The sequence below is a fragment of the Mustela erminea genome, chromosome 11 (assembly GCF_009829155.1).
Source record: "Mustela erminea isolate mMusErm1 chromosome 11, mMusErm1.Pri, whole genome shotgun sequence".
In the NCBI taxonomy this organism is placed as follows: domain Eukaryota; kingdom Metazoa; phylum Chordata; class Mammalia; order Carnivora; family Mustelidae; genus Mustela; species Mustela erminea.
This window is the reverse complement of record NC_045624.1, coordinates 63,000,295-63,026,629: the sequence shown is the minus strand read 5'-3', so window position 1 is coordinate 63,026,629 and position 26,335 is coordinate 63,000,295. Positions and strand designations below refer to the sequence as shown.

At 36.0% G+C, this 26,335-nt stretch overlaps 1 protein-coding gene across 10 annotated transcripts in view; it reads left to right on the top strand.

Annotated features, from left to right (window-relative positions):
- PHF14 (PHD finger protein 14) overlaps positions 1-26,335 on the top strand; it is a 170,767-nt gene that overhangs the window by 656 nt on the left and 143,776 nt on the right. For all 10 annotated transcript variants that reach the window (XM_032303977.1, XM_032303975.1, XM_032303974.1 and 7 more), the window contains exons 2-4: positions 438-548; positions 9,043-9,836; positions 17,596-17,740. In XM_032303977.1, coding sequence (XP_032159868.1) covers positions 438-548; positions 9,043-9,836; positions 17,596-17,740 — 1,050 coding nt within the window. The remainder of the gene's footprint in view (positions 1-437; positions 549-9,042; positions 9,837-17,595; positions 17,741-26,335) is intronic.

Below are 26,335 nucleotides of genomic sequence, written 5' to 3'. Positions count from 1 at the left end.
CGCAGGGTGGGGGTGGCAGGTTTCCGCTGGAAGCTGGACCTTTCGTGGGCGCTTCCCTTCCACATCTGCGGGAATGAACAAGGCTTTTTTCACTACCTGGGCTTCGCGTTTTCTTTCTGCTGACTGTCTCCGTGTCTAAGTGAGGGATTTTGAGCGAGTCACTGAAAAATAAGAGGATGTTGTTACGGGGGTCAGCTTTGATTTTGGCTGGCCGGGGTTCCCCTTTGCTTCTCCCCAGCCTGGAGCCGTCTGTGCTGCTGGCCCGCCCTCCCCAGACCGTGTGCCCACCCCAAGCAAGCTTCCTACACTTTTTTGCTGAGAACTGAAGTAGACAAAGATTCCCTGCTCGAGGTCATCTGTATCTTCCCTTAGCATCACCGCTGTCTTCTGTGCTTGGCGTGATTATTAATGACGATGTAATGTTTTTCTCTTAACAGTGGATCGCAGCTCCAAGAGGAGGCAGGTGAAGCCTTTGGCAGCTTCTCTGCTAGAAGCTCTCGATTATGATAGTTCAGATGACAGTGATTTTAAAGTTGGAGATGCCTCAGGTAAATGTTTCATTTTCTTCCCTTTTCCCAGCTTTCTGAAAGTTGGGCTTATTTTCAGACACTCTTAAAAAATCGGCTTTGATTAAAATGCCAATTTAAAGTTAAAGCACATAAACTTCATTTATTTTTTCACATTTCCCTAAGATCCTTTCACTAGATCCCTATCATTGCTTCTGTTTATATTGATACTCAGATACTAACAGATAGAAAAGAACTTATAGATAGCGGAATTTTCTCTGTTCTTTACTCAAAAATAATTTATGCTTATTTTATGGATAGAGGAAAAAAATATATAAATATCCGGAAGTCAGATAATATCCTGAGAGTAATGTGAGCCATGAACAGCCCATAAGCAGGGTTCTTCTCTATTCAGATCACTTGGCACCCTCTGAGGGGAGTTTTGCTTTTTGTCTATTAGCTCCCTTATCAGAATAAAGTTGACGAGAGTAAAAAGTTGTACTTTGTGGTAGGTGTTGGACCTTGTGGATTGGGCTCTTCAAAAATCTCCTAAGTACAAAGATATATGCTTACTCATTATGTTTTGTGATTTTAAAAACAAACTTTTTAAAAAAGGCCCTATGTTCACATTGTACGAGATTGGAAAACATAGAAAAATACGGTTTTCCATGGTATCTTCTGTTTATTGTACTTCACATGTATAGATATATGTGTAGAGTTTTAATCATGAGAATCTGAGAAATGCATATAAATTGTTTAAATATTTTATGTGAGAAATACTAATACATACATGCACAATAAAAATTACTTATAATTTTGCCCCTTCTGATGGAAGTTTAAGTAAAGTAAGAAATTAAAGACTTTTCAGTTTCATCCCTTTAATAATTTTAAAGTATTCTCCCAGAGAGTTTTCTGTGCTTAGTCATCTCTCTCTCCTTTCCGTTGCTTGCTCTTTCTTTCTTTCTTTATTTCTTCCTTCCTTCCTTTCTTCTGCTGGGGATGGTAAGAGATGAAATTAGGTTGTGTTATGTTTCCATTATTACTCTAAATAGCACCAACAAGTAGAATTTGCATGTTGATTTACTGAGAACTTTTTATTATTGTAATCTCATCTAACTTTTATAATAGCTTAGTGAAGGAGATATTATTTTACAGATAACAGGGGACTTGAGTTTAAAGAACTTGCTTGAGGTCACTTAGGCCATAATGGATGTAATCCATGCCTTTGATGCCAAAATTTAAGTCTTTTTGCTCCTTAGATCCTAAAAATAATTAGATGTAATCTTAAACTGAAACTACTTGGATATTGTGGCTAATTGAGGTCACTCCCAACAATCAAAAGTTAAGTTTATCTTGATTAATTGGTTTTTAACCTTTGCTTCTTAGCCAGTTTCTCTCCAGCTTAGTCAATTCACTGATGTTTGGTACTTCCAAAGAAGGAAAGAAAGGGAAGGGAGAGGAGCCAAAATTCTTTAAGTTCTCTTGTTGAGAATCTTGGTAGATGATATTTTTGGTTAGAATGTAGTTTCGGTAGAGCTTGTTAACTGTGACAATAGTTATTGGGTTTCAGAGGTTATGACTTACTTGAATACCATTATGAAAAAACTCCAAAGCTTAATCTTTAGGTATTCCATAATTGTTTCTGTGACAATAAATCCTGACTTTGTAGATTTTTTTTCTTTTTGTTTATTGAATTATAGTCATGCACAGGTACCCTGTTTCCTTACAAAGGTTAAAACAATCTAATGATACAAACTGTTTTTCAAGATAACTTTTGGTTTCAAGCTAAGTGAAGATTCCTGACCTTGTTAAATCTTAATCAGAGTTGATGGGAATTATCAATTATGTGTGAAAAGTGGGAGGATGAGTTTTGTTAGGCTGATAATTTTTTAAAATATCTTTTTATAGTGCTAAAAAAGTACTTTCTATTCCCTCTTGTTATCATATCTAGTCTGCTCTATTTGTAATTTACTTCCTTGGTTACTGTGTAGTTCTCATTATGTTACTGCAAAGGAGATTATAGTAGTAAATGATTTTGTTTAAAATAGTTAATAGTAGAAATTGATTCCTATTTTCCATTCTAGGTTAAGGTGCATCGGTGTCCCCCATAACTAACATGGTGGCTTACTATAGATTACCAGTGTTTCTTGTTTGAATCCGTTCTTTGCCTGAGGTAGTTGGACTCTTACAGGAAATAAAATATTAGATTTATCACTGGTTTTCAGTCATGTAAGAATTGTGGAATCCCAGCCCTTACATAGGAATAGATTAAACTGGAGGTGGAGAAATAGTAGCCAATCATCTATCTGTCCAAAGCTTCTTTCCAAAACAATGTGTAGAAATGACTTGTTGAATGAACTACTGACTCCCTTAGAGCTTAATGTTAAAATGATTAGATTGATTGGCCTTAATTTTTGTTAACAGGATTCTGTGCATCAATTTCTTTTCCTTTTTGAAATCAGAAATTCTGACTATAAAATTTCCTATTTCTGTTCGGCATTAAGAATATAGACAATTCTGAAATACTATATTCAGCACCTTGCAGATAAACATAATTTTTATTCATGTGTTTCTCGGATAATAAAATAGGAAAATGTAAATATTGCTCAAAAAATGACCTGCCGATAAGATTGTCAAGTGATTGATTATTGATGGTTAATAAGTATAAGCCTCTGACTTTAGAAGAGTACAAACTGAAAATAGATCATCTCTCATTTCATCTTTAATGTGAAATTAGTTAGATTTTTCTTTTTTTTTTTAATTATTTATTTATTTGACGGACAGAGATCACAAGTAGGCAGAGAGGCAGGCAGAGGGAGGTGGAGAAGCAGGCTCCCCGCTGAGCAAAGAGCTTGATGTGGGGCTTGATCCCAGGACCCCAGGATCATGATCTAAGCTAAAGGCAGAGGCTTAACCCACTGACCCACCCAGGTGCCCCTCTTTTTTTTTTTTCTTTTTCTTTTTTTTTTTTTTAAAGATTTTTATTTATTCATTTGAGAGAGTGAGAACAAGCAGGGAGAGGGGCAGAGGGAGAAGGAGAAGCAAGCTCCTTGCTGAGCATGGAGCTGGTGAGGCTTAATCCCAGGATCATGGGATCATGACCTGAGCTGAGGACAGAGACTTAACCAACTAAGCCACCCAGGTGCCCCTCAATTTCTCAGTTCTGATTGAGGGCAGAGTATAATCATATTAGAATTATGGTGATAGTCACCAGAAGAACCATATATGGAAATGTTGGACCATATGAAATTATAAATTTCAGATTATTGGCAGTTTCATCATTCAGGCTAGTTAAAGTGGTTATATTTGAGACTTGGTCCTGTAATTGGGATTAAGATAAATTATCTAGTTATCTAATATATATAAGTGGAATACACACACACACACACAGATATAAAAGGTAGATATATAAGTGGAATGTCTTTGAAGATGAGTGCATATATAACTTTTGTTAACTAAGACAAAATAGCAGTGTTGTGTCCCCTCTAACCTGCTTGCAGGAGTAAGGTGATTAACTTTAGATCTTGATCCGTAGTTAATTTAATTAGGCCAAATTGCCAGAAAATTAGCTGGAAGAGTCTGGCTGAGACTTTGCTTTGGTGGCATTTTGTACTTAATCTAATTTTGGCTAAGTGGATCAAGATAATGATCATTGATGATGTGTAGTTTTGTTTAGGAGCATTTTGCTGAATATTATGTTGAATTCACAAAGAAATGTGATAATATTAGAATAACTAAGTAAGTAAAATAACAGATAACACAAAGCATGATTGATTCCTTTTTGTCGTTCAAGTCAAGGAGATAGGACTACTGTAGACTAGATTTATCTAGAACAATTCACTGAGGATATCAGAGTTGAACTAGGAACTGAGAGAGAGGCAGTATAGATGAGGGAAACTATTAGGTGTTAGAAGTGTGGAGGCTGGAAAATATCATTTATATTTGGGAATCAGGATTGAGTAAAAGAATAAGAGATGCACCTGGGCAAGTATAATAAGGTCAAATTAAGGCCTTTAATTGCTAGACCAGGGTTTCCCAATCTCGGCAGTGTTGGCATTTGTTGTTGTATAATTCTTTGTAAGAGGCTTTTTCTGTTTACTGTAGAATGTTTAGCAGCATCTGTTTTCTACTTACTAACTGCCAGTAGCATCGTCCCTTCCTGCCCCCACCCCCACCTTCATGGCAATCATTCATTGTCTAAACATTGCCAATGTTCTCTTTGAGACAGTATTCCAAATTGTTCTTACTTGAGAACCGCTGGTCCAGATTTATTCAGAAAATGATAAATGACACAGCTGGAACTAGAGATAATGAGTAGAGGATGAGTTGTGTTGATTGATTGGCTTTTTTAAAAAGAGAAAATACAGGATTAGTAAAAAAATAGCCCCAAGGTGATAACTGAATGACCAGTAGACTGGTAATCTGTCTATTACATATTCTGTATATTTATAAACACTAATTACTTACAGTAGATCAGGGAACAAAATAGTTAATTAAGGTTGACGAACAAAGGTCATTCTTTATGTTGCAAAGCTAAAATAAAACTGAATTAAATATAATTTTGTTGTTTAATATTTATCATGGGGAGAACTTAAGCACTGAATATTGTAAAGGAATTCTTGAAGATTGTTCTTTTAATTCTGTATCTGTAAAAAATTCCTTAACTTCTATTAGTTGAAATAGCTATTACTTAGAGAGATTTTTATATATTGTATATTTGAGAAAGGTACCTTTTATTTAACTATTTCAATTTTAAAGATTTTTTTTTTTAAGGAACAATTTTTATTGTAGAGTTAGAATTACTTTTTTTTTTTTTTAAGATTTTATTTATTTATTTGACAGAGAGAAAGACAGCGAGAGAGCGAATACAAGCAGGGGAAATGGGGGATGGAGAAGCAGGCTTCCCACCAAGCAGGGAGCCTGGTGTGGGGCTCGATTCCAAGATGCTGGGATCATGAACTGAGCCAAAGGCAGATGCCCAATGACTGAGCCACCCAGGTGGCCTTACTTTTTTTTTTTTTTTTAAGATTTTATTTATTAGAGATCGAGAGCTTGCGAACACAAGCAGGGGGAAGGGGAAGAAGGGAGAGGGAGAAGCAGACTCCTTGGTGAGCAGGGAGCCTGATGCTGGATTCAATCTCAGGACGCCGAGATCATGAGCTGAGCCAAAGGTAGTTGCTTAACCAGCTGTGCCACCCAGTCATCCCAGAATTACTTCTCTTCTAATGCTAAGAAGCAACTGACTTATTTGAAGTATCTGACTTATTTCTCTAGTCTATTAACTTGAAAAAAAAAAAGATACAAGAGTGATGGATTTGGAACTTGACACAGAGTCATTGTTTGAATTTGTAATAATAAGACATTTTTATTTGCAGCCTTTAAGAATAGAATTATAGACAGCCAAAGACTGATTTTTTTCATCGTCGTTTTTGTCAAGCTATGCTTGTAACTAAATATTGTTTATCTCCATCCCTCAAGTGCATATGTATCAAAAAGAAGTGATGACTAATCAGATGAAGAAGTTATTTTTCAGAAATCAAAGCCATAAAATTTGATATATTCCTGATGCCTGCAGTTGGAGTATGGATAATATATTATATTTGGAGAATGAAGGGTTTGGTAAGCTATTAGGATTTGGATTTGTGGGAAGATTTCAGATTTATCTAATAATATGTTAATAGATGTAAAACATTTAAATCTTTTTTCTTTTCAAATTTATTTCTATTGAGGTGATTACAAAACAAAAACAATCAAGGAGTACCAATTTTGCCATACTTTTTTTTTTTTTTTTTTTTTAAAGATTTGTTTATTTTCTTTTGAGGGAGTGTGAGAGCACTTGCGTGTGAGTCAGGGGCGGGGGAGAGTGAGAGAGAATCTTGAGCAGGTTCCCCACTGAGTGCAGAGCCCCACATGGGTCTTAACCCCATGACCCATGATATCAGGACCTGAGCCTAAACCACCAGTCAGTCACTTAACTTACTGAGCCACCCAGTCGCCCCCACCTCCATGCATTTAGAAATGATTAGCATTGGCAACAACCACCAAGACAAAAATCATAAAAATTCTTAACATTTTGCAAACTTTACCAAGTAATAACAAAGTTGGATTTGTCTCAGTTTTGATTGGGTACCTACATTTGTGCCCCAGTTAATCTAACTTTTATATCTACTAAGTTTTTATTAGTAATTTTTAGGTACTTTTAATTTTTTTAAGATTTTATTTATTTTAATTTATTATTTATTTTAATTTTTTAAAAGATTTTATTTATTTATTTGAGAGAGAGAGAAGGAGAGAGCATGAACAGAGTGAGAGGCAGAAGGAGAAACAGACTCCCTGCTGAGGGGAGAGCCTGATGTGGGGCTCTATCCCAGGACCCAGGGATCATGACCTAGACTGAAGGCAGATACTTAACCAACTGAGCCACCCAGGCGCCCTTTTTTAGGTACTTTAAGGAGTATCTCTTTTAATTATGGCCATCTCTCTTAATTATGGCATCATTTGCAAGATGTTCAGTTTTCTTTAGTCACTATGCACAGAGACTCTTTTTGCCTTAGAAGTATTTGGTCAACTCTGCTTATTATTTATTAGATTCTTATCTAAAAAAAATCTAGAAATCATTATTATTTTTATTTTTTCCAGAAGTAGGTGTTTTTTTTTTTTTTTTTTTTTTTTGGTAGGTTGGGTTTAATTATGAGTGGTATTAAAAAAAATCATAATTTTCTTAATGATTTATATAACTGTTGGACTGAAAAGAAGTTACCTAGTTGTGGGTGATACTGGATTTACACTCTTTAAAAATCAGGAAGCTCAAATCTAAAGGTGTTTCCTAAATTTGATACAAACTTGTTTTTGGTAAAACCTAACTAGAAATGATAGTTTATTTGTAATGTTTCCTTATCACATTTGTAAATATTTATACTTTTCACTGCAGAAATGTATTTGATTATAGGATAGTGCCATAGACTCATTGGAGATTTTAGTGTAATACGTTGTGTATACACCATGCTACCCTTCCAAAATCTGGAAAAAAAAAACCAAAATTCTGAAAGCTATCTGACTCCATAAGTTCCAAATAAGGGATTGTTGACCTAAATGATATTGCTCCTTTGTCCTATGTAAGATTGTTTAGGATGAGTGTTTTTTCACAACAGTTTTAGTAAGCAGTGGGTCCCTGTGTGTTAATCTTGAGATTGACAATTATTTTGTAGGGCCAGTCAGTATCTATTGTACATTACTATATTTTTAATTGATTTAACTTGCAGGATTTTTTTAAGCCTTTTGTAAAGGATTTCTAGGATATTTTAGATACCTAATTACAATTTTCTTCACTTTTTTTTTTTTTTTAACTTTCTTTACTTTTAATGTCCATTTAATTATAATAGCTAAGCCTGGTTGAGTTAACAGAACTTAAAATGGTGTGGAAGCATAGACTTTTTTCACCATTTTATTATTTTCCTTTTCTTAGTTATAGGCTCAAAGAATGTATCACCTTAATGATTTTACTATAGTTGTTGGCCATGACCTGAAAATGACCACTTGTTTCTTACTTCTTTCAGCTTCCCTTCCTTTTTTTTTCTTCTCGTTATTTCAAATTTTAGATTTTTATTTATTCAATTAGGTATAAAGAGGATCAGAAGGTTATTTATTGAGTAGTGTTGGCCCAAGAAGGCTTGGGCTGCCCTAGGCAGGAATGGAAGAAACTTGCTAGAAAGCTTGTAGTCCTGAATGAACTCTTTAATAGTCTAAGCCAGTCTTTTTAATGACTACCATGGTTGCTTCTTTCAAGATGGATTTGTTTTTTTAAAAAATTACTCATTTCTTTCATTCTAGGGGGCTTTTTGAAAGTTTGAGTGGCTCTTATTGGTATGAATAGTATACTAATCAGCAGGAAAATTGATAACTGCTGTTGGAACTTCTATTTACTATGCCATGCTATTGTCTCCTTTCACCTGTGTACTTGATACTCCTAAAATTGATTAGTATGTTAGGGGTGTTGCCTGTCATAAATAGCTGTGTTCATTTTTGCTGGGTAAGGAATAAAATAAATGAGACCCAAGTTTTTTGGGCCAGGTCTTTCTTGTTTTGAATGTGACTCAACGCTTGTAAGTTCTTACAGTTTATGAGATGAAGATGGAAGAGAAGAAGAATTTGGTCTGTATTATAGCATTAAGTTAAAATCAAGTGCCCAGTTTAAAAAGAAGCACCTTTACCTGTAGGAAAAAAAAATGCTTCTAGGGTACCACGTATAGCATGAGCTATATAACACAAAATAGTGTTCCTTTTTTAAAAACATTTTAATTTAGAGTTACATATATTCATCTTCATTAGTGCTATATTGAATTAGAACCATTATACCAACTTCATTGATTTATTATTTAATCAGGTTGGGAATGTCTATCATTCTTTGACTTAAATTTGTTTATATTGTTTTGCAAGTTACTCACAAATTTTGGTGGTTTCATTTGTGTCAGCGTTGTGTGTGTGTGTGTGTATGTATATACATATGTGTGGTTTTTTTTTCTCATATTTTCAACAGATTCTGAAGGGAGTGGTAATGGAAGTGAAGATCCTTCAAAGGACAGTGGAGAAGGTTCCTGTAGTGATTCTGAAGAAAATATTTTAGAAGAAGAACTGAATGAAGATATTAAAGTAAAAGAGGAACAACTTAAAAATTCTGCAGAGGAAGAAATACTGTCATCAGAAAAACAGTTAATTAAAATGGAAAAGAAGGAAGAGGAAGAAAATGGAGAAAGACCTAGAAAGAAAAAGGAGAAAGAGAAAGAAAAGGAAAAAGAGAAGGAGAAAGAAAAGGAGAAAGAGAAGGAGAGAGAGGATAAAGAAAAAGCAACAGTATCTGATAATGTGGCTGCTTCTGCTGCTGCCACCGCACCAGCCACAAGTCCTGCTGTTAACACATCTCCTTCAGTCCCCACTGCAGCAACCACTACAGAGGAGCAAGTCAGTGAGCCAAAAAAGTGGAACCTTCGTCGAAATCGACCACTTTTGGATTTTGTTTCCATGGAAGAGCTGAATGATATGGATGACTATGACAGCGAAGATGACAATGATTGGCGACCTACTGTAGTAAAGAGAAAGGGGAGATCTGCATCTCAGAAAGAAGGAAGTGATGGAGACAATGAAGATGATGAAGATGAGGGAAGTGTGAGTGACGAGGATGAGAATGATGAAGGCAATGATGAAGATCATAGTAGCCCTGCCAGTGAAGGGGGTTGCAAGAAGAAGAAGAGTAAAGTTCTTAGCAGAAACAGTGCTGATGATGAGGAACTGACCAATGATAGCCTGACACTATCTCAAAGCAAGAGTAATGAGGTAGATCAACCCAATTTTTATGATCTCTGTCTGTCTGGGGAAAAGGGAATTCTTCTCTAAACCATTCTACTCGTTACATTAAGTAGCTTCCTTGAAATCCTATTGATAGACAGCTGTGGGAGTGAATGAGCGCCCTAACTGTAGCATTTATTCATTTGGTCAACCAGCCTTTATTGAGTATCTCCTGTTTGTCACCGTCCTCAAGGAGCTCACAATCACCGGCCTCAAGGAGCTCACAGTCTTTATAGTTAGAGAAATATTTTTATATCCATAAACTAGGGATATGGTAGTTTTCCTTTCCCTTTCCTGTCCTCTCACTCCATTCTTCATAGGACTACTGAATGGTGCTGACTGGAGTATGAAAACAAAGGTCACCTTTATTTCAACTTAGCTATGTCCTATCCACATGAAAATTTAGACTCCTAGAATATTTTAGAACAGGACAACAAACAGCTTAATGATTGCCTCAGACTTTTAGTGATTAATTTTAAGGTTAATTCCTTTACCAGTCATAGCACTCATCATCTGAATAGTTACCAAGTCTTTGCTTTAGATGTATGGGAGTAAATAAGAACTATATGTTTGCATATATTTAGTGAATAAGTTCTCTCTACAAAGAAATGAAAAAGAAAAAAACCAAACACTCGTATCATAAAACAAACATTTCTGTCTTAAAACTACAGTAATGATTCAGTTCTTCCACTTGAAGTTCTACTACCGAAAGTTAGGTTTATCCTTTGGGCCCAAGATGCAACATTCAAGATTCTTCAGTCAAACACATTTGTGTCTCTTTGTCTGTGTGTTTATGTGTATGTTTTTCTTCAAAAGCAAGATTGAGTTGTCATCTTACATGTAGATGTACCTGTTACATCAACATGTAGAACTATAATAATTAAGTTTGTCATTTCTGTTAGTGTATTTGTTGTCACAAAAATTCAGTTCTTTAGCAAGCACTTATTTTTTGTTTTCTCATATCATTGAAAAAGGTTAAACTGGTAGAAAGATTTTCCTTCTATTCTTTATTCTTTTACATTTTTTTCTACTTTACAAGTTTTACCTAGCAGTGATTACCTATTTTAAGTAAGTTTTATTTAAAAACTGGGTGATTTTTTTCTTGCCAAAATAGTAAGTAACAGGCTATGAGGGGCGTATATGTCAGTAGTGATGAAACATGTTATATTTTAATTATAAACACTGGTTAACTTCTAGGTTATCCGCTTTCATATGAAGAATGTTGTCTGCTTCCAGTGCTATCTATCCTAATTCTTACCTTTAAGTAATGGGAAGTTGTCATTTGGAATATAATATAGTATTTATAATGCTGTAGCACAAACAGTTCCATATTCCCAGTGCCAATTTAGGGAACTAGAAATATGGAAAATTCAGTTGTTCATGTTTGATGTAGGCTTGTATCCAGTTCATTTTATAGTATTTAATAGTCTATATCTACTGAATAAGTTTACCTTCGGTAGCATTACTTTTATTTTTATTAGCCTGACATTCACAAAAGTAGGCTGGCTAATGATAAAGATAGAGTTAGATTTTATGTGATGGTGTGGGGAATACCTGCAGATGTTTAGAAATTTGACAGGTAAAATGTATACCTTATCCATTTATTAATAATCTGTAATATGTAGTGTTGCTTAGGAGGTTGTAGACTGTCCTTTATGATTCATTAGAAGGCCACATGTGCTGTCTAGGTTTTTTTTTTTTTTTTCCTACCAGGAGAGACTTTAGTAAATAATGGGACTTCATATATTTAGATTAAGTCCTAAAGGAATGTGATTGCAGAGCATTTATTGGAAATGTGCCTTGATGAAGTTGTCAAGAACTTTATTCTTATAGTAGCTAAACTCATTTCTGTTGTGTTAATTTCTGTTAATTTTCCTTTTGTTTTACCCTATGCCGAAATACAGAAGAACTGATAGAAGTTAATTTAACTCAATAATAGTCTATTTGAAATCTTGGTAACTGTTTTTCCCCAACACTAGTAATTTTTTTTTTTTTTAAATTTATTTGACAGACAGAGGCAGAGAGGCAGGCAGAGAGAAGGGGAAGCAGGCTCCCTGCTGAGCAGAGAGCCGGAAGTGGGGCTTGATCCGGGGACCTTGGGGTCATGACCTGAGCCGAAGGCAGAGGCTTTAACCCACTGAGCCACCCAGGCGCCCCAACACTAGTAATTTTTTTTTTAATTTTTTTTTTTTTTAAAGATTTTATTTATTTATCAGAGAGAGAGAGAGGGGGAGAGAGCGAGCACAGGCAGACAGAATGGCAGGCAAAGGCAGAGGGAGAAGCAGGCGCCCTGCCGAGCAAGGAGCCCGATGTGGGACTCGATCCCAGGACACTGGGATCATGACCTGAGCTGAAGGCAGCTGCTTAACTAACTGAGCCACCCAGGGTCCCAACACTAGTAATTTTTGATGGTTCTTCTATTTATCACTCAAATCAGCTAACAAATTTTAATAAAAATTAATCAAGATTATTATTTTTTTCTTACATTTCTAAATTTCCTCTTTATATGCTCTTGATTTTGTAAAGACGACTAAAGGTAATTCTTGTTCCTTATGGCCATTGTTTGTATCTTAATCTTTCTGGTTATTTTAGGTAATGATATTTTGGCATCAAAGTATCAATTATCTGTTAGTTAATACAAATATATTTGATTATATTTGAAATTTTATTTTTCTCTACTTTATGTTTTCAAATACTGCTTTGTAGTAGAACTAGCTGAAAGTGTGGTTTTAGAAATACGTAATTGAATTGTATTTAGTTTATAAACAGCAGATTTTCTTGGCTGTTACGTCAGGTGCTCTTGTAGAGAAATGATGTTGGACAGAAACTTCAATAATTTTAGAATTTTTTAGGGAATTTGATTTTTTTTTTGAGTGGGGGGCCTTTTATTGATTCTTAATGGACTTAACATTCCTATGCTATAGGCCTTGAAAATACTGTAGAGCAGTAGTTTGTAAACTTTTTTGTCTCGGGATACTTTACACTCAAAAAAAAAAAATTACTGAGAACCCTAATTGTATATATGTAGGTATAGCTTTTGTTACTTTCAAATTAAAACTCAGGAATTTTAAAGATTAAAACATAAAGAAGCACACAAGTGGTCAGATTGATGACCCTATTCCCTGTTGTCTAGTTCTGGAAGACTACATCATACACCTGTGAGAGAGAGTGAAAAAGGCAAAAACAACCTTACTATTATTATGAAAATAGCCTTAACTTGTGGACCCTATGAAGCAGAGTCCCACAGACCACACCTTGAGAACTTCTGTTCTATAATTGAACATTTGATAAACCTACATTTTCTACATATGGGGACTTCCCTTGGCCTATAGAATTATGACATTTTTTGAATTTAGTGAGGTCTGAACAATCACCTTGAAGTATGGTTACATGCCATTTTCAAACTTTTATCTTGATGCTTTTGAGATTAATTGATGTTATATTGCTTTTTGGTTTTCTGAAGTAAATCTTTTGGGGATGGGTGGTGTAGCATTTTCAGAGAATGGTTTGCATTTTCAGGACCTTGAAACTAGAGTTTTGATTGAGGATTAATATTTGACAGAAGAGTATATCAATAGAAATTTTCAGGTGGAAGTTTTTTGGTTTCTTTTCATAAAAGACTCCCTTGTGTTAAATGGATTATAAGATGTTAAATGGATGTGAAGAAATGGCAATTGTCATCCAATTTTTGGTAATTTAAATTTTTGCCAAAGTTTATAAATAGCTACTTCTGTTTGTGGTTTCTGACTTATTAAATATCACTTGCTTTTTACACATTTCAAAATAAAACAACTTTTTTTTTTTTTTTTAAGATTTTGTTTATTTAACTAGAGAGAGACAGAATGAGCAGTGGGGAGGGGCAGAGGGAAAGAGAGAGAGAGAAAGAGAAGCAAACTCCCTGCTGAGCAGGAAGCCTGATTCAGGGCTAGATCCCAAGACTCTGGGATCATGACCTGAGACAAGGGCAGATGCTTAACTGACTAAGCTACCCAGGTACCCCAGAACTGCATTTTTTTTTTTTAAGATTTTATTTATTTATTGGAGAGAGAGAGAGAGAGCGCGTGCACAGGCAGCGGAGAGGAATAGAGGGAGGAGCAGATTTCTTGCCAAGCAGGGACCCCGATGTGGGACTTGATCCCAGGACCCTGGCATCATTGACCTGAGCTGAAGGCAGATACTTAACCAACTGAGCCATCTAGGCACCCCAGAACTGCACTGTTTTTTTTTTTTTTTTTTTTTAAAGATTTTATTTATTTATTGGGGGAGAGAGAGAGAGAGAGAGAGTGCGCACAAGCAGCAGTGAGGGGTAGAGGGAGAAGCAGACTTCCTGCCAAGTAGGATCCCCATTGTGAGACTTGATCCCAGGATCCTGGCATCATTTACCTGAGCCGAAGGCAGATGCTTAACCAGCTTAAGCCGGGTGCCCTTAAAACAATTGCTTTAATATATAAAAAGAGTTCAAAATACTGTGCAAAGATTACTTCCGATTCTTGAGAATTTAACTTTCTTTAAAAACAGGAAAAAACAAAAACAAAAAACTTAGAGGAAGACCTGTTGCTCAAACTCTTTGGTGTACTAATTTTTTCTCATATTCAGAGCAATAAGGATTCTTTTATTTTTTTTTATTTTTTATTTTTTTTTAAAGATTTTATTTATTTATTTGACAGAGAGAGATGACAAGCAGGCAGAGAGGCAGGCAGAGAGAGAGGAGGAAGCAGGCTCCCTGCTGGCCAGAGAGCCCGATGCGGGGCTCGATCCCAGGACCCTGAGATCATGACCTGAGCCGAAGCCAGCGGCTCAACCCACTGAGCCACCCAGGCACCCCAATAAGGATTCTTTTAATTCTAATTTTGCATGAAGTGTTCAGGAGTTCCCTTTAATTAAACATACATAAAACTTAGAATTTATCCTGTTTTATAATCATCTTTGTAGAATACATAAATAAATGTGCACTAAACCCATGGAGCGCATTAGACAATATTATCATTAGGTGTAAATTTTAAATCCCAAGGGGAAAAAAATGAGTAAGTTCATTGAAAGTCGTCATTGACTTACAACTATAGTGCCCCATTTATTCCTCTAATTGCCATGGATTCCATTAAATTATGATATAATATCAAAGTTCTTTCATAAGTGATACTCTTGTGCCATCCAAAACCTACTTTCCCAATATCTATTTTTATGTGAAAACCAAATTTTCAAATAATATATATTTTTTTTGGTAAAAACTTTGGTAAAAAGAAAATGTGTTACCAAGATTTTCCCACTAGAAGCATTATCTGTCAGTCATTTGGTAGGGCTCTAGTTCCCCCCGATTTCTCTCTCTCTCTGCATTACATTTCTGGTAAGAATCTCAAATGATGTGTCTCCCAGAAATACCAATTGATTTTGTTTTCTCTGCCTCTAAATGATAGTATGTGTAGAGTGAAATTGGTATAAATATACAATCTAGACATTTTTTTCTGAAGAAAATGGAAGAACAGGAAAATAATGGAATTACAGCTACCTATTAATGCTTGTTTTTCTGATCCATAGAAATTTACTTGTTCCCCACATGGATAAACCTTTTTTCAAACGCTCATTAGTTGTAATTCCACCAGAAAAGCATTGGTAGAACCCATTTTACACGAGTAGCCTGTCAATCATCAATCTCAGGTTGTTGGCTAGATTATTTTCTAGTTTGTGATTTTTAACCTAGATGATGTATTTTGGGAAAAAAGTCTTTTTGGACTTGCCATGGGAAGATATTTAAAATAGCAGTACTCATTGAGGGTTACAACTTTTGGAGGGATTCCAAGGAAGATTCCTCAGTATAATAAATGGTCAGTTCATATTCCTCTTCTTGAACCACCTACAAGAATTAGGAAAGGGGAATGGAAATGAACATAATTATTGAGTACCTAGTATATCTCAGGAACATTTTTACCATACAATTATCTTAATCTTCACAACAATCTCAGCAGGTAGGTATTACTTTTGCCATCCCATTTTACAGATGAGAAAACTGTAGCTTCGAGGTTCAGGAGTTATTAAATGAGAACTGAGAATGAAACGCAGAATATTAGACTTTAAGTCAAATGCTCTTAAATTTGAAGCATAGCCAGTAGGGTGAACATTTGGGTAGATTTTTGTTTTGTTCAATGTACCAAAGTACTATAAAACATGAGTTTTCTTCTTAGGAAGTTTTTACCTTTTTTGGTACTCATGTCCAAAGCCCCAAACCACTATGGTTTCATAACAAAGAGGAGCAAAAAAACAAAAACAAAACAAAACAAACCCTAAATATACAATTTTAAAGTATTAGGATTCTCTAGAGCATGAATGCTGTCTCCTATTTGACTTTGCTTTTTTTTCTGATTTGCATTTTTTCTGTTTGTTTTATAGATCAGCTGCAAGTTTAGGTGTATAACACAGAATTGAAAAAAAATGTTATTGATGGGATGTTCAGGGGTCATTCAAATGTCATTTATAGATTGCTATGAAATGATGACTCCTAAATGTTACCTAGAGATACTAGTCTGTTTAAAAGAATACAAAATATAAGAAAAAGTGGTTAGGTTCTTAAATGAAAATACAGACTCAAGTGCTATCTTGTATAGTGTCCAATCTGATAAGAATCATTGTTAACCATTTAAAGTTTAAATCAGTTTAAATTAAAGTTTAATGCAGTTTAAATTAAACAAAGCAAACCTCTTTCCCTTCTTGAAATTTTATCTTTATATTATATCTTCGTTTCTCCTTTTATATTATTAGTCAGTGTCTTATTATCAGTTTATACTAATTTTTTTTTAAGATTTTATTTATTCATGAGAGGGCGAGGCACAGGGAGAAAGAGGCTCTCCCTGGAATCATGGCCTGAACTGAAGGCAGACGCTCAACCTACTGAGTCACCCAGGCACCCTATACTAGTTATTTCTTTTTTTTTTTTTTTTTTTTTTTTAAGATTTGGAGCTAGAGCGAGCACAGGCAGACAGAGTGGCAGGCAGAGGCAGAGGGAGAAGCAGGATCCCTGCCAATCAAGGAGCCTGATGTGGGACTCGATTCCAGGATGCTGGGATCATGACCTGAGCTGAAGGCAGCTGCTTAACCAACTGAGCCACCCAGGTGTCCCTATACTAGTTATTTCTTGACACAAACTTAATAGAGTACTTCACGCTTTATCAACTAGACAACCTGGATCCTTTTTTAGATGGCTTTCTGTGCCTGATATACAGATATGCCTATCTACGCTCTCTTGAATCGATCATCCAGTAGTTTGATGACTCTAAAACTTCTGAATTCCTCAGCAGTTAAAGAGTATAGAGTCTGTAATTATGCCAGTATGTAAATATACCATCCCATACATATTTGCTTATATGTTATCTTGGATTGATTTTTTCCTGTTTGATATGTGTGTGTCTTGTCTCCCTTAAGGCAGGATTATAAGCTTCCAAAGTGTAGGAACCATGTCTTTAATCTAGAATGGTAAAGCAGATGAAGAGTTGTTAGTTGCAAGCTTGCTCTTTCATTTTTTAAAGAGGGGAATATGGGACTTGCAGGGAAAATAAAAAATTAAAGGGTGCTTAGAGAGCCATTTGATAAACAGACTTTTCAAATGTTTTGGAATTATTAAATTTCAAACTAAATTACTAAAACAATGGAGAATGCAGCATAATTTTAGAAATGCATAAAATAACTTTGAGAATTATAGTTATTAAAATTGTCTTTTTAATTTAATCATGTGATTTCTGATATGTTTTAATATTAGGACTCGCTGATTCTTGAGAAGAGTCAAAACTGGAGTTCTCAAAAAATGGACCACATTCTGATTTGCTGTGTTTGTCTTGGAGATAATAGCGAGGATGCTGATGAAATAATTCAGTGTGACAATTGTGGCATTACAGTCCATGAAGGTAATTTTGCTTTGTTTTGTCTCCTTTTTGAAACAGCTAATTGAAACTGCATTAAAATAAGTAAAATCAGCTCTTTTGCATTTGTACTGTTCTAAGGTTTTTGTGTAGTACTTCGTGGCTTTTCAATTGAAGTAGGACGTATTGAATCCTCAAAGTATTCATGGGTATTATTTTTTGGATTATGTTAATTTAACATGTGTTTTTTAAATAACTGAAATAGAAATACTATTACATGGAAATCACAGTATTTCTTTGAAGGTGTTATGATAGTTTTCTTCCTGGCATTTGTTTCTAGTTTTTAAATGAAATTTAGATATAGGAAAAAATGTAGTATGTTAGTATGGTAGAATATGTTCTTTAAAAAATTATATTCTGAATCTAATGATACATAGTTTTTGTTTCACGGTTATAATTTTTAATTTTAAACTTGTGTGGAGAGATTATCTTTTAAAATCTGAAATAGGGGCGCCTGGGTGGCTCAGTGGGTTAAAGCCTCTGCCTTCAGCTCAGGTCATGATCCCAGGGTCCTGGGATCGAGCCCCGCATCGGGCTCTCTGCTCAGCAGGGAGCCTGCTTCCTCCTCTCTCTCTCTGCCTCTCTGCCTATTGTGATCTCTGTCAAATAAATAAATAAATAAAAATCTTTAAAAAAAAAAATAAATAAAATCTGAAATAGAAGCTACTATAATATATGGAAAATATTTTTCCAGCTATTTTTGAATCTTTTTTGTTATTTTTTTTGCTTGATTTTTCACTTAATTTTTTTTTCATTTTGACATAATTTCTGACTTACAGGAAACGTTTAAGAGTATTACAAAGAATTTCCGTATACTCTTCACTCAGATTTCCCGTATGGTAACATTTTGCTGTTTTATATTCTCTGATAGAACAATTTTGTTTTCAACTCTATGAGAATAAACTGTAGACATAGCATCCCCCTCTACTACTAAATACCTCAGTGTGTATTAACAAGGGCTTTTTCTTACATAATCATATAATTATCAAAGTCAGGAACTTAGCATTGATTGAATTCTGTCTAACCTACTGACTGTGTTCAGTTTTACCAATCATCCCTGTAATGTCTGTTCTAGCAAAATAAAATCCAGGATTATGCATTACATTCAGTCATTATGTCTTATTTGGTTACCTTTAATCTGGAACGTTTCTTGAGACCTTGTGTTTCATGCCATTGACGTTTTTGAAGAATACAGGCCAGTTCATTTGCAGAATGTCCTTAATACTAATTTTATCTTTTTTTTTTTCTCATGGTTAGATTCAGGTGATATGCGCTTTTTTTTTTTTTTTTTAAGAGTTTATTTATTTATTTGACAGCAGAGATCACAAGTAGGCAGAGGGGCAGGCAGAGAGAGAGAGGAAGGGAAGCAGGCTCCCTGCTGAACAGAGAACCCGCCACAGGGCTCAATCCCAGGACCCCGGGATCATGACCTGAGCCGAAGGCAGAGGCTTTAACCCACTGAGCCACCCAGGCGCACCTCAGGTGACATGCTTTTGGCAGAAATGCCGTAGAAGTTATGTTGTGTTTTCAGTTTGTCATATTAAGAAGCATATAGTACTTACTTTTCCCATCGTTGGTGATGTTACTTTTATCACTTGAGAGGGTATCTTCCAGGTTTCTTTGTGGTAAAATTATTTCTTCCTGTCAGTTAATTTTTTCCTGCAGGGCCGTGATTACCACAGAAGAGTTTTTCTATGGCCTTGTCCTTACCTGCTCTTTTGGTATTACAGCCCTTCTCTCAATAATTCTTGGAGTCTGCTGGGCTTATGGGACTTGCAGGGCCTATGATTCTTTAGCCAGTACCTTCTTGCCTTCATATAAAGCTGCCATTCCTTGCTGCTAAGGCTCACAATGGAAATGTCTCCTATTGTTGTTACTCATTCACTTAGTCTTTTCAGTAATATTTGTTGAGTACTTTCTATATGCTAGGCATTCTGTAGATTTTAGACAAGTAAAGTAAAATAAAGTAAAATAAACAATATAGTAATTGGTGACCTCATGGAGGTTCATATCTAGTAAGACAGGCAATGAAAAAAATAAGACAATAAATAATTCATATAAAATAAATTATGAATAATTTTATATATGTATGTTTACATATATATACATACATACATATCAGGTGATAGTCTGAACTATGAAGAAAAATAAAGCAGGACAAAGAGTACTGGAAATGCTATGGATTTGCAGGGAGGAGTGGACAGGTGGAAGTTTGTATTTATGCAAGGTGAAGAGGAAAATCCCCTCTAATAAAGTGATATTGAGCAGTGACCTGAAGGATGTTAGGAAGCAAGTCATGCAACTCTTTGGGGAAAGAGCTCCCTAAGAAGAAGGAGTAGTAAAGATCTTGAAGTGGGAACACAGTTTGAGTGTTTATGTCATGGCAGGAACTAAGTGAGCAAGCTGGTGAGTGGTGGGGGTAAAGATGAGAGCAAGCCAGGTAGGCTTTGCAGGTCATAGATTTTAGATTTGATTCTGACGGATGTGGTAAGACCTATGAGTTTTGGGCAGCAGATTAATATGATTGGATTTATGTTTGGGAAGGATCACTCTGATTTCTGGGTTGGAAGTAGACTGAAGTGGGTCCAAGTTGGGAATCAGGGAAATCATTTCAGAGAGACCATTGCAATGACGCAAGAGAGGAAAACGTTTTGAGATAGTAAACTTTTGGTTTTTTTAAATTGTCTGGAGTTTAGGTAAAATGTTGGGACTAGAGATAAAAATTTGGGACTCATCAGCCTGTAGATGTTATATAAAGCTGTGAAATTGGATATACTATCTAGGGAGTAGTAAAGTGGTTCTAGCACTTCAGAGGAGATGGGAATCATATTGCCAGTGGGACAGGAGGAGAACCAGGAGTAATGACCGAGAGGCTAAGTAAGGAAAATGTTTCAAACAGAGAAAGTGAGTAACTGTCAAATTTTGTTTCTTGAGTCAGATAAAGACCTATGTCATGTGGCCACTTATCCTAATGCAGCGGTAGACTCCCAAGTACACTACCAGGCAAGCCATCCCAAAAGTTATAGGGAAAAAGGTTCATGGACAAGATGCTTTAATTACATGGTTTATTAAATAAATGTAAAATACATGGAAAAGAGCAAGGGGAAAAATACGAAATTAGTTAACATGCTTATGATAGAGTACAAGTTGGTGGAAGGATCACCTGAATCCTGGGGTACACAGAGTTTGTATTGTATGTCCTACCTCTCTCTGCCTTTTCAGCCTTCACAGCTGGGAATATGGTTCTGAGGACCAGAGCCCACATGGGCACCACCCTGGGCCAAGCACACACACTCTTGGACAGATCCAGAGACAAGTATGCTTTAGTTCTCCAGTTAACCTACAGAATAGTTATGGGTTTTATGTTTCTTGGGCTGTGGACACATGGAGCCAGAATAGGTATAACTGATGGGTGGCCATACTGAGACCTCATGAATATTGTGTTCTTCATGTCTCATGTACATTTAGTATATTCTGATTCTTCTGTGTCTTCTGTATATGTAGTAACTAGGTGCTTCATGAATGTTAAATGTTTCTTGGTCTTTGTCTTTTTTTCTGTCCATGTTTAATACATACCTGCTTTTTATCTGTACATGTACATTTCACCTGTCTCATTTTGTTTTGCTGTAGCGAAATGAATATTCTCAAGCAGAACAAAACACCATTACAATGGAGAGTTTACCATTGAACTTAGTAACATGAATGTCATTTCTTATTTCAAGAGAGTTCAGGTAGGAATAGAAGAAGGAAAGTGAAGATAGTGACTAAATGCAATCCCTACAATGAATTTTTATATAAACGGAGGCAGCAAGATGGGGCCTTAGCTACAGGGATGTGGAGTTGAGGAAGGGTTTTTTTCTTCTTATTTTAGATGCTTTTAGTTATCTTTTACTGTATAACAAACTATCCCACAATGTATCAGTTTAAAACAACAAACATTTTTACTTCACACAGTTTCTAATGGTCAGGCATCTGCTGGAACTGTTAGTTGGGTGATTCTGTCTTAGGGTCTGTCATGAAGCTCCAGGCAAAGCTGTTAGCCTGAACTAGAGTCATTGCAAGACTTCACTGGAGCTGGAGGATCTGCTTCCCAGCTTGTTTATGTAGTTATAGATAGGCTTCTGTTACTTGGTGGCTCTTGGCTGGAGATCTGAGTTCCTCACCATGTGGGCCTCGGTGTTCTCATGACAGGACAGCTGGCTTCAGAATGAGTGATCAGAGAGAGAAAGGGTTAGAAGCAGTCATATGAGAGAGCTATTGTGTTTTACAACTTAATTTGGAAATATATACTATAATTTCTGCACATTCTTCACACAGAACAATCCTACTTAAATGTAGGAGGGCACATTCTAAGAAGATTAATACGAGGAGCAGGGATCATTGGGGACCATCTTAGAGGCTGCCTATCACAGATACAGAGATTACATAGCATGTTAGTATAGTACTAACATGGGGGGTGATCAGTGGAAAGAGAGTGGACAATTGATGTAAGGAGAGAAAAGGAAGCAGTTGCTGGAGCTAGGGCTTTGAATACAAGACTAGAGGGGATGGGATCCAGCATAAAGTGAAGAGATTGAGTAAATATGAGTAGCCGTAGTAAGCAGAGGGGAAAGGATATATGAATACAGATGTAGGTAGGTTGTTAGATGTAGTGGTCAGAGCATGTGCAACTTATTTTTGAATGCTTCTTGTTTTCCTGGTGAAATGGGAAGGAAAGTCATTAGCAGAGTGGTGATGGGGGAGATAGATGTTGGGAGGTTTGGGAACAGAGGTTGGTATAAAATAGTTATTTGGGAGAATGAAGTGGATTAGGGAAATAATTGGCATAACACTGTATGCATGTGTGTGTGTGTGTGTGTGTGTGTGTGTGTGTGTGTGTGTGTGTGTAAAACATACATACAAACAAACAGCTATAAAGGACCACTTGTGATTAGTGATAATGAATTAAATAGACGAGTCAAAATGGTTGTGTATATGTTTGGGGTGGTTTTATTTTTGTTTTGTTTTGTTTTGTTTTCTCTAGGCGTGGTTCAGATTCCTCAGAGCAGGTGCAGAAGAGGTAAACATGAAAAGCAGCTGCTGTGCTGCTGATGTGTGTGTTGTATTCATCACCACTGTTGATCACAAATATGTTACCACTGCTTATATCCATAAATGTCATTGCTGGTGTGTGTTGCAGGCATGAGCAGAACTATTAATGTTGACTTGTCATGCTGAAAGCATTATCTCTACTTCATAGGTCATCGCTTTGACCATGCATGTGTTTTTGAAGGCCAACACAGTGGTTTTAAGGAACTGAATTGGTTCCTAATATTTAAAAACGGGGAGATTTTATTTTATACATTTTGGATTTGAAACTTCTCTTGAAGTGCTGGCAACAGTAGTTTTTCCTGAGGGCTTCTGCTAGAGTTGAATAGGGCTTCCCCCTGCTGGTAAAGCCTACAGTTTCTTTTTTACCACTGTCCTTTCCCAAACCACTTACTCATTTTTGTCAGTTACATTTTCTCTGAAGGTACTTGAATGTAGAATTCCCTATCTATTTTGAGGATGTCGTCTCTTGGTGTTGGTGCTCAGGCTGCTGAGGCGTTGTGGTCTCACAGCTTTAGTAGTAAAGGAATTACTTTTCTAAATGCCTGCCTTTAAAACTCAGCCCTGAGTCCACCAGGAACAAGTGCCATGTACAATTCAGAGTGAACCTTCTTCTTGGGTTCTGTTGTCTTTGATTCAGGCTTGTGCACCTTGGATTCTTAGTACGAGTTCTCTCCCAGAAGATTCATTGTTCACACAAATGTCGATTTCTGGAAGGGTACCCTGTTAGTATCCTTAACATGTGTAGAGCTATTTAAGATTCATAATGGGACCTATGCTTCAGGTGAATAGCCTCAGTAATGGCAAATCTACCTTATTTCTAAGGTAGCTCTGATTTTTTAGAAACAGCCAGAAAGTCTTTCTGAGTCAAGGTAGACAAATAAGATGATCAAGCTGAGTGGTAATTCCACTTAAGTCAGAACCAAGTTGTGTCTGTAAAGTCGTGTATCATATTTTCTTGTATAATTCATTTAACTGGCTCTAATGGCAGTTTAAGTTCCGAATGTTTTTGAGCATTTGCTAATGATTGCTCGTTTTTCTTCGAAGACTGACTCATTAGAATTTCTGTTATGGGAGAAGGAAAAAGGGAAGACAGGAAAGGAAAATTAATGTTCTTGAGTGTGAAGCTTTGTAAGTTTTTTGAGAGGCAGCAAATATGTGGAATGAATAAATAAGGAAACCTAGGTGGTGAAATAGAACAGTTTTCTACATCTTTAGATAAATCTTTATGTTGTGGTATAATTGCTTTGTTGGTAGTATTGTGAATTCTGTGAACTTCAGATAAATTTAAAGTGCAGAAGTATAAATCAAAAGTAAAACATAAATCTTGAGAGTTTTTAAAAAAAATATGTTACAGCTTTTCCCCTCTAGCATAATATCCCATTTCTTTTGTTAATCTTGGAGTTTCTGTTGTGTAATTGTGATTATATAATTCTCTTTTTTCTTGGTTTCTTAGTAGAGTTAGAACTAGTAGCTTGAAAAATTCCTAGTTTTGGTGAGTTTTAATATCTGTTGTGTTTTGGGGAGAAGTGTTTTTTTTTTTTTTTTTTTAAAGATTTTACTTATTTGAGACCTCAAGCCACTGTGTGCTTCTGTGTACTAGTGGGGAGGAGGGGCAAAGGGAGAGGGAGAAGCAGACTCCCTGCTGAGCAGGGAGCCTGACTCTGGCTCCATCCCAGGACCCCGAGATCATGACCTAAGCTGAAGGCAGACACTTAACAGACTGAGCCACCCCAAGCACCTGAAGTGTTAATAAACATTAATGTATTTTTCATAAATGCATTACATAAATACATTTTTCCTTTTTAACTTAATTTCCTGTAGGTTATTTTTATCTGGCTATTCTAAAAAGATTGTTTTACCAGATATCACTGAGTAATATGTTTGAGAAGGGGTAGTTTTGGTATGGAAATACTCCTGACTCTCTATTTAAGTTTTTTTGGACAATACTTGGGTAGTAGCAGCAAGAAATTATATTGATTAATAGATCTATGAAGAATTTTTCATCTTCCATTAGCTTTAGATCAGTTGAGTCTACTAATAGAAAAACAAAAGTAAAAACAAAACAAAACAAAAAAACCCTGCTTAATATTCATTAGTTAGATGGTTGATTTTCTCCTCTGGGGAAGAGTAATGATGGTAATTCTTAGCATAGCAATGTGCAGACTGATCAGTATATATATTTTTTGGTCCCTTTGTGGGTTATCACATAGTTGCAAGCCCATGTTAATTAAAGCTTGGTTTGAAAAAATAAGCAGTGACATGTGACTTGGTCCAAATAATTTAGATTTTTTTGTTCTTCTGTCTTTTTCGAGGTGTACCATTTTCTTAGTCCTCTTTAATTTTTAGTTTTCTTTTTTTTTCCCTCTAAAATGGGGTCAGCAGCTTTTTAGAAGTGTCAGTTCTTCACTGTCCCAATCAGAGCTTTCATGACTGCTTAATTATTATAATTTTTAAGGTCTTTATCCCTATATAACTGAACTCTTGCTGCATCTTAAGTGGTAAGTAGATAAATAAGTTTTAAAAAATGTTCCACAACTCATAGTATTTACTTATTTTTAAAGGATTTATCCATCTGTTTTGGGTGAGTGAGCATGCATGCACATGAGCAGAAGGGGGTGTGGGAGAGGGAGAGAGGGTCCCAAGCTAACTCTGGATTGATTGCGGAGCCTGATGTAAGGCGCCAGAGGCTCCATCTCAGGACTCAGATCACAAGACCCAAGCCAAAACCAAGAGTTGGAGGCTCAGCTGACTGCACTACCCAGGTGCCCCCAGAGCTCATAGTATTTAAATTAAAATGTCACTCTTACCTATTTCAGTAATTTTTTTTTTTTAAGTGTTACTACTCAGAGTAGGGTCCATGGATCCACAGCATTAAGTAGTAGCATCTATATAACCTGGGAGCTTGTCAGAAATACTGAATCACAGACCATGTCCTTCTGAATCAGAATCTATGTTTTGAGAAGATCCAAGATGTTTCATATACATATTAAAACATTAGCTCCATTGATAATACAAAGAGGTAGCCCTGCAATGCTTACCAGGGTAGCTGAACTTAAAAGATTTTCAGGATTATCATTGGGCACATTTAGCACCAGTTCATTCAGAAGGATAGAAGAACAAAATCACAGCTTGCCACCAAAGCAGCCTCATCAAAGCATGCCTTCCTTTTTGTGAATCTTTGTAGTAGTCCCTACAGCAAGCAGCTCACAGTCATTTGGGAGCCATCTTTGGGCTGTGTCATTCTCCCCCACCTATCCCCATTTATTGTTACTCTCAGTTCAGATGCAGTCTGCTAGTGGGGTCTTTTTTACCATAAGCAGTATGTCCAAGTAACACAATTGATATTCTTTATTAGGTTCCCAGAGATACAAAGGTAGAAACTTAAAAGTCAGAGTCTAATGAAGCTGGAGAAAGTGTTAATGGAATCACTGGGGAATCCCACAGTTCTCTAAATTGAGGACTAAGAGACAAAGGGCTCTAATGCATGAG